The sequence below is a fragment of the Homalodisca vitripennis genome, unplaced genomic scaffold, assembly GCF_021130785.1.
Source record: "Homalodisca vitripennis isolate AUS2020 unplaced genomic scaffold, UT_GWSS_2.1 ScUCBcl_9574;HRSCAF=18106, whole genome shotgun sequence".
Lineage (NCBI taxonomy): Eukaryota > Metazoa > Arthropoda > Insecta > Hemiptera > Cicadellidae > Homalodisca > Homalodisca vitripennis.
This window is the reverse complement of record NW_025785693.1, coordinates 9,621-18,352: the sequence shown is the minus strand read 5'-3', so window position 1 is coordinate 18,352 and position 8,732 is coordinate 9,621. Positions and strand designations below refer to the sequence as shown.

The 8,732-nt window shown below is 31.9% G+C and overlaps 1 protein-coding gene across 1 annotated transcript; it reads right to left on the bottom strand.

The window, feature by feature from the left end:
- Positions 1 to 2,153: 2,153 nt before the first annotated feature.
- On the bottom strand, positions 2,154 to 8,387 carry LOC124374680 (protein FMC1 homolog). Its single transcript, XM_046832853.1, has 3 exons — positions 7,969 to 8,387; positions 3,758 to 3,877; positions 2,154 to 3,168 (listed from the first exon to the last, which is right to left on the bottom strand). Exons 1-3 carry the CDS (start codon positions 8,106 to 8,108, stop codon positions 2,850 to 2,852), a joined length of 579 nt encoding a protein of 192 aa, XP_046688809.1. The 5' UTR covers positions 8,109 to 8,387; the 3' UTR covers positions 2,154 to 2,849.
- Between the last annotated feature and the right edge of the window lie 345 nt (positions 8,388 to 8,732).

Below are 8,732 nucleotides of genomic sequence, written 5' to 3'. Positions count from 1 at the left end.
GTTCTGTCCACTTTTCGAAAATGGAATAAATTCAGTCTAAAAGTACTGTTCATATTTTCGATAATCAGTGTGATTTAATCGGAGGTTTCATTAACTTGCTTTTGTAAATTTGAATAATAGTGTGGTACCACTTGTAAAAACTAACATGTAAGTGTAATAGCCTTGTGCTTTTTAATTTTTTTGGACTACACCTATAAAATTAGATCACTCTATAAAAAATGTATTTATATTTAATCTCTCATACAATGAGTTCACAACAATAATATTTTGTAGATTGAATTACAGAGAAACACGTTTATGAAAATAAATTTAAACATAGAATTAATAAAATTATATAATAATAATATTTATTAATAAAAATTAATAAATAATAGAAACTATATATATATAAATAAATATATATAATACCTTATTACTAATATATAGTTTTAATATTTATATATTTATTTGGCGGAGCAAGTACTGTGTTTGCGATTCAATGTTTCTATTGAAATTAAAGTAAGGCATTTGCACATTTATACAATTGTAATGGTAAATAAGAGTCGTTTGGGACAGGTATTTGGGGCGTCCTGTCCGATCATATGTTAGTTTGATTATTTAAACGCATTATGTGACAGATACGGCCAATAGAAATACAAATTATATTGAATCGGAAAAGTAAAAAGCGCTCTGTGGTTGTATAATGGTAGCACATTGCTCCCTGCAAGGGAGAGATCCGGGTTCGACTCCCGGCGGAGCAAGTACTTTTTGCGATTCAATGTTTATTGAAATTAAATATATATATATATAGTACCAATAATGTATTTAATTTTTTTCATGTTGTAAGTTATTCTAATTTTATATTTCTCACATACCAAAAATTATTTTTAATGTAAGAAACAAAATTATTTTGTAGTGTTTATTTTATATAAATTTAAATATTTACAAATTTAATTAATTACTATTTAGAGTTTGTATTAATTTTCAGAAGTTGCCCAGATGGTTACTATCAAATGTATAGACTGGATGGGTGGACTTGGTTTCACACAAGATTATCCTCAGGAGAAGTACTACAGAGACGTCAAAATTGGAGCCATTTATGAGGGAACAAGTAACATGCAACTCAGCACCATTGCTAAAGCAATCAGAAAGGAATATAGTTAGTGCTTTCAAACCTGCCCCAGGTCTTGAATCATCATTATATTCAATCACTGAACTATCTGCCACATTCCATTTTACATGTTCGTATAACGCAGGAGTAATGGTGGACATATTCAATAATAAATCTATTTAAAATGTGCAAAAATGGCTAGGCATAGATAATAAAAAGTGCTAAATTATGTACAGTGTGTTTTTTATAACTAATTGTATTTTATATTTATGTGAAAAAGAAGTAAAAAAACTGTTGATGTAAAAACGTTAAATAAATATCTTACAAAGAAATTTGTGTTTATTGTTTCTTGTAATACGGTATTTCACAAGAGAACAAGTGTGTTATTTTATGAAAACTACGAATGTACACAATGCTATGCTCCCTTAATTTATAGCATTTCATTTCACTATGCTATGAGTACCATTGGGAAATTTCAAAATATTTGACATTGATTTCATAAATATCCATTTATTTTCACTAATTATTAACAAATAAGTTAAGACATATTACATATTATATTGTACATAAAGAAATCAATGAACAATATTTAAAATTGTATAGAACATCAAATTTAATTTGTTAAAATAAAAATACTTGCTATTAAATTAATAGAAACGGCTTACTTATTTAACAAAATTAATTTAACCTGTTTATCAAATAACAATGTAAAGTATATAGTATTCTATAAAAGATAATAGTAACTTCCAATGCTGTAAAACATTTAGTAGATTATTTAAATATATATTATAAAAATCAGGTAGCCTAATCAGAGATCAGAATGATTTGTGTATTCATCAGCAACTTTACTGTATTCAATTACAAGTTCTTCAGCGGTGGGCCTCAACAAAGGCTCATGATTTTTACACTTAGAATGAAACTCATACAATCTATATCTAACCCAAACACCATCACTTGCTTTATTTAAGAAATGCCCACAAACTGTAGCTGCTTTCCAAATATCAGTTTTCTCATTATAAGATGGCATCAAGTTATCACTGAACGGTTCCATTTCTGTTTCCATAACTGTTCTGGAGCTACAAAGGTGCCATGTAATTGTTGTTTACCACACTTTACACCAGAACCATTGATGACTTCTGGTAATGCATCAACATCGTTTAAAATCAACTTTTCATCGGATGTTACAAGTAGTTGACTCAACAGCTTGTCCAAATTGTTAGAATCACAAAAATACTCTTCTCCCAGCCGGCCCATTATGCAAATGGTTTAAGATTAGTGCATACTGATGACAAAATTCCAAACCTTTCATGACACTGTAAGGGAATGTTTTACTTAAAAAAATCTGCTGCATTTCCCTTTGCATGATACTCTGTTAGAAGTGCGTAAGTTTCTATTACAATAACCGAGAAACTGTACAATATGTTTGCTTGAATTAAATAGTTTTAGCACATTCACTCCTGCCATAAAAATCTTCCAAAAATGTGAGATTGGCTGGAATTGAAAGTGCTAATAAGAAACCCTTCCAATCTACCAGAAACACGTCTTTTTACCAGCTCCTGTGCCTAGTCGTTTTATAACTGTGATGCCAGCCAAATCTCCACAATCAAGCCAAGGGTGGACAACTTTCCATTCCTTTTAGCTTGAAATGGTTTAAGGGACATTCTACTAGGTCTGATCCAATGTATTGGACCCATGAAAACAAAATTGTAATAATAAACTATTTTCATTTCTACACTTAGCTCTAGACTTAGCAGCTGCTCTACTTGGGATCATGGGGAAGCTTGAAACCCACCAAGTTCGCTGTTTCCTCTGTGGATCGTTCACCCTTCCCTTGATACTGTTTATGAAGCTCCACGTATTGTCGTGAGCTTTTTAAATAACAGAGGTACGTTTCTGACATGTACCGCATTTCTTCTTGGGCTTTACACAACTGTTGATCAGTAACTTTGAACCTCCTGTACTGATTCAAGATGAATGGAAATGCTGGTGAATCTTTCAAAGTGCCAGAGAAACTAGAAGTTCTCAATTCAGAAGCAAGATGTCTCAAGATTCTCAAATTCGGATTAACAGCCATCCCTCTGTTCAAAGAATTAATAAAAATCATTAGCTGATGGTTAAACTACTCTTTAAAGTGTATGTTATAAGACCGACATCATCTTTTGTATAATTAGGTTCTATATTCAAATTAGAAACTGAACTTGGTAATTTTTTAAGATTTTCTTCTAAAAATAAATGTATTGATAAATCGTTAAATATATCTAAATATTCAAAAGTATTTTCAATTACTATTTCCTTAACAATGGAAGATGCATGAAATATATACAAATAAGTTCTCTTTTATATATCTGTTTGGATGAGTTTCAATAATTAGATCAAAACTGTTACCAATTATGATACATTTACTTAAGTGCTCCCCCAATTTTTCCACAGTAAATTATTAATTAGTTGTTGTGGGCAATGAGGAAGAAAAAAATACAGTTTTATGGATCGCTAAACGTTTTCCTTCCTCATTTATATCTATAACTAAACAACCAAACTCGTTTACAATTGTTAGTTCATCAGAACTAAATATAGGGTCATACACAAACACACGTGCATTATAATAATCCCTCAGCGCAAGGAGGAATGCGAATTGATATCTTGAACTGTTACACTGTGAAAACTGACCTATGCCGTAAGATCACAATGTCTATTTTATTTTCAATGCAGTTTTCTTGATTCAGTTGCTGGATAAAATTTTTATAAAAGGTTGATTCCTCAATATCTTCTTTAGCTGACTTTATCTTTCTGAAAAAAAAACATTATCATTTCTATGTGCACAAAAATTTTCAGAACTTAATATTGAAACAGATAATGTAAGAATAATATTGTAAAGAGGAATCATGGAAGTTATTATTATTATTTAAGAACTCTAGAAACTGTTACACATATTCTTAATTTATATGTCTATGAGAACTATTAAATTGTTATTATGAATAACACTACACAATCATATATTGTATTTGCCAAGAACTAAACTTTGAAAACTTTTATTTATATTTACAGTAGAGTCCCGTTAATCCGACCTAATTGGGATTGAGCCCTATTCGGATTATGTGATTGTTCGGATTAGCCAGAATTACAGAAAAATACGGTTTTAAAGTTGAGAATGGGTCTATTTTTGTTATAGAATTATCAACATTTTTTATTAAAATATGTTTTCTGACTGTTTGCATTGTATTTCTTGACAAATAAACGTGTTTGCGAATACTAAGCACATTTACCGTATTTAGTGTGAGAGTTCTATTGTTAAGCAATGTGAGCGTACTGGATATTGTACGGGTCCACGCGCTACGGGACGACGAGAAACCTGGGTGATAAGGAGAGTTGGTGCCACACGCAGACGGTGCAGCAGCGCTTAACCTTGCACTACGATACTTAGAGCAACAGGCTACTGCTACACCTTGCCGATATCATGTTTATGACACGATGGTGAAACTACGCGTCATCCAATAGACTCTCTTCAATGCGACAGAAGACAATAAACTGAATTTATGTCTTTTAACAATTAATATTGTACTCAATAATAATATCAGTACTGTACGTCCAATTTTTGTTTGATTTCACTTCTTAATACAGTAATTTAACTCATACTTAACCTATAAGTTTCAATTTGGTACTGTATTTAACTTCATTATATTTGTACTGTACCGTACACAATTTGTCTTAATAAAATACTGTATGTCTATTTAATTAAAGTTTTCTTTGTTTATGTACGATAATGATGCACCCATTTTCATTTTTTAAGTAATTAGTTCCTATAACTATTCATTATCGTTATAAATAATTCCTCCTGGACCTGTTCGGATTAAACCGACGTTCGGATTACACGTGTTCGGATTAGCGGGACTCCACTGTACTTTACTTGATACAAATATTTATTTCATAAAACTTATTAACTGTTTGAATTTCCTTTTTTCTCTTAGGACAAAAATCTGAGAAAAATTGCACTTAGTCCTAATTTTTCTAATTTTAGACTTAAATTGTTCTAATTTTTGTTGCACTTAGCACTAATGCACTGTTTCCGTAGTGACAGGATATTCTGGATGTGTCAGGTTGGGGGAAGGGGTCTTTATCTAGGAGGAAGGATTTTAGACATTAATCTCAAGTCATGTATCCTTGGAAGAAGGGGAAGTCAGCTCTGTACCAGCCCTCCACTAAAATCAGGCCCTTATATCTTGGCTCCCACACATAGGGAGCCCCACAACTCCAACAGTCATCCCCACAGTAGACTAGACCTATCAATCTACCCTTGCACGCAACCCCAATATTTCGACTTTTTGCAGTTAATTATGTGCCACTCCTGGACATCCCTAGGATTATCCAGGATTTAAGTGACCCATCAGTAAGTTTGTTTCTGTACCCAGTGTAGGTTCATCTGGAAGGTAAGCCTATAAACCAGCCAAAAGTGAACTTCCCTGGTAATGAATACATTCAAAAAGGACTCCAAGTGTCCCATTGCGAAATGTAAACCTTTTATGTTTGAAAACCTAATTTAGAATTAAATTATTGTATTGTCTTTCTGAAATAATTATTAGAATTTGAGTTTAATTTTATGTGTAAGCTGCTAATTTTTTTCTATAATCCAATACTTGTCAAACGTCAGCACAAACTACCATCCCCTTACATATATAAAGTGTAAATTTATAATTCAAATTTTGGCCCCTGAATTTTGTAATTGTTTTTAATCAAATCCTTTATATATTTGAACATTTTACTGTATTTAATAAATAAATATTTTATTTAATCGTTCCACAGTCAAAATGTAAAAAGAATTACTGAAGAAGAATGTAGAGTAGATTGACTATCTGTTATAGATAAAAGAGTCATATGAATAAAGAAATGGTTATGGCCTAGGGACTGTTCCTTTAATTTTAACTCTTATAAATTTGCATATCAGAATTCCTTTATCAATGCTTTTAAAATATTCAAGATAGATCAATATACATTTTTTTCTTGATTCTTTAGAATTTTTTCAAGTTTAATTTTACAATGAGTACAAAGTAATTTAACATTCAATAGCCTACTAGGAAGAACTTCCAACATGACCATTTTTTTAATTTAGCTAAAACCGCTTAAATGATTGGTTTGATTACTCCTATTAATTAAACCATCACAGGCCAGAATCAATATAGACAGATGACCATGCCCTGTGTAAGTACTGCACATATAATTACACTAGACTGTTATAAGTTAAACCATGTGTATTCTAACTAATTTAAACAATTCGTATACTTATCAATTTTATTTAAATCTGATTTTGATTAACCGATGTGAAAAACCAATATATAAGTAACAGAAATAATATCGAAATTGTAATTAGAACTAGTCAAAATCAGAAAAAATATGTAATATTCGGCAATCTATATATATATATTATATGTGTACACCAACAAAAGGCTAAAGTTCTCGATGGTAAGTGAATTTATAAAAAAACAAAGTGTAGTGTATACATTGGTATTTTACTGAAAAATTACTATAAGAATGGTTGGTACTTTGGTATTATCTGGAGGCTACTATTTTTGGAACAGTCTTTTTTAACCAGGAACCTAAAAAACTATGTTACTAGAAAGAGCAGACTTTATTTGACTTGGCGTGAAAAATTACAAGTCATCATGACGATCAGTGTCTCCCAAAAGGAAATGATGTCGGCGAAAAGTAGGCCACTCTGTCTCTACACATGTGCCAGGGGATCTGTGAGTGCTTGCCGGCCGGCTGCCTAATTGGTAATTTTTAGGTCCCCAGTAAGAAAATCTGTTAAAAAATAATGGCCCTGGATAATATCAATGTACTAAACAGTTTTCCATTCAAAAGTTTAGGTTTTCTAAAATTTTGTTTGTTGGTTCGATTGTGGTGGTGGCTGCTTATTAAACTGCAGCCTTACTGTTAATACGTTTATGGTCTAAACTTGATTGATATATTGTTAGTTGGTGTTTTAGGTCTAAAACAGAAACCAACGATATATTGTTAGTTGCTCCTAAAAGAGTTCGGTCTACTAGGCTAATTAGGCCGGGTATCAATTTACAAAATCGTGACCATGGAAAGGTATGTTCATTTTTTTTTCCTGAAAACTACAATTTTTCCTGAAAACAATAGTGAAGAAAAAATTCGTCGGCAACGAAAATCAAAGGAGTTACGATTTTTTGAAATCCTCTGAAAACTCTGTTTTTTGACAGTACCTCTGGCAATTTTACTGAAATGATGACGTTAATCCTGTCAACGATGCCTGCCCGCTGCGCACTGCTTGCTCTTTTAGAAAAAAAATTAACTCGAGCTTGCAAAAGTCGAAATCCCAGATCACGTGATGCCCCTGATCCTTAACCCTCCAAGTGTTTGTTCGACAAAATTTTGTCAGTTTATTTTCCATCTTTAATGCAATAATGCCCGAAAGGCATCAATATAAATACAATGATATACTTTCCCCCCAGTTTATATGCACCTGTGATAATAACACTGTGCTATAAATGCCCAACCCATGAAAAAAAGTCCATTTTTCATGGTCACGGTATTGTAAATAAATACCTTAGGCCGTTTTAGTGAATTTTGGGTTGTTACATTATTGTAGGTCTACAGTAAAGTGAATATTATCTGCCCTTTTTGGATGAGGTAAATTCTTATAGTTTTTTCCTTTCTTCGCTTTTATTAGTTGATAGCTATTAGCCTATATTATTTCAGTTCTTAACATGCAACATTCTATTATTTGTTTTTTAATTCGACAAAACATGTGAAGTGGGGCTTGTAAACATTTAGCACCCAATATTTACTAAATCAATAAAAAAAATGAGAAGTGGGCCTTTTATACAAAGTACCAAGCGGTTTTGCCTACAACTAAAACTTACTTGACAACACGATCTTGTGGTATACCTATCTGGCTGCAACTCAGGGGGTTACAATCTTTTAACGTGATGTCTTCAATTAGTGTTGATTTACGTTTTCTATTTCTATTCTTTTTGTATGTTACAATTTTAAAATCACACATCCCATTGCTTTAAGTCCACCAAGAAGTTTTCTTAAAGTTATTTACAAAGCTAACCCGACTCTCAATTAACCTTCAAACCCAGTCACCAAACAAAATCATCTAATTTTTCTTGTAACGGTTACTTTGCAAACTGTTACTAGTTTGTCCCAAATCACTAAAAAAACCACTTCCCGTTACAGTTACTGTACTAGTCTATTACTTTTGAGATGTCACAGTAACTGAAACTTGTACCTTTTTAGATGTTACCTATGGTTACTTAGTAACCGATGGAAGTGTGGTTTGGATACTGAGGGTACTCTCCGAGTCTGTACGAACACAATAACACTTGAAATGTTTTATTTCACTTTTTATTATTTTATGTTGCTCGTTATTATGCGCGAATTCTATATCATTATGTTTATTCATTTGTAAAGAATAAAATAATCTGCTACAGTTTATTTTCAAATTGCATTTATATTGTGTGTGTTACAATTTTATTTATGAGTAATTTTATAACTGTAACCGATATCTGCAACTGTAACGGTTACTGTGGAGTACCAGTTAGCACACTCTTGACTCTACTAATCTAGTCCAGTATTTCTGTCTGTGGTGGGCTATCCCTGAGTGAGGGTGGGTTAGGGATTG

Excerpts from the sequence above, each read along its gene's own strand:
- LOC124374680 (XM_046832853.1), bottom strand. The coding sequence starts at position 8,108 with ATGTGTGATTTTAAAATTGTAACATACAAAAAGAATAGAAATAGAAAA. Across the intron at positions 3,878-7,968 it reads CCACAAGATCGTGTTGTCAA|AAAGATAAAGTCAGCTAAAG; the intron begins GTAAGTTTTAGT and ends TTTTTTTTTCAG. Across the intron at positions 3,169-3,757 it reads ATTGTGATCTTACGGCATAG|AGGGATGGCTGTTAATCCGA; the intron begins GTCAGTTTTCAC and ends TTCTTTGAACAG.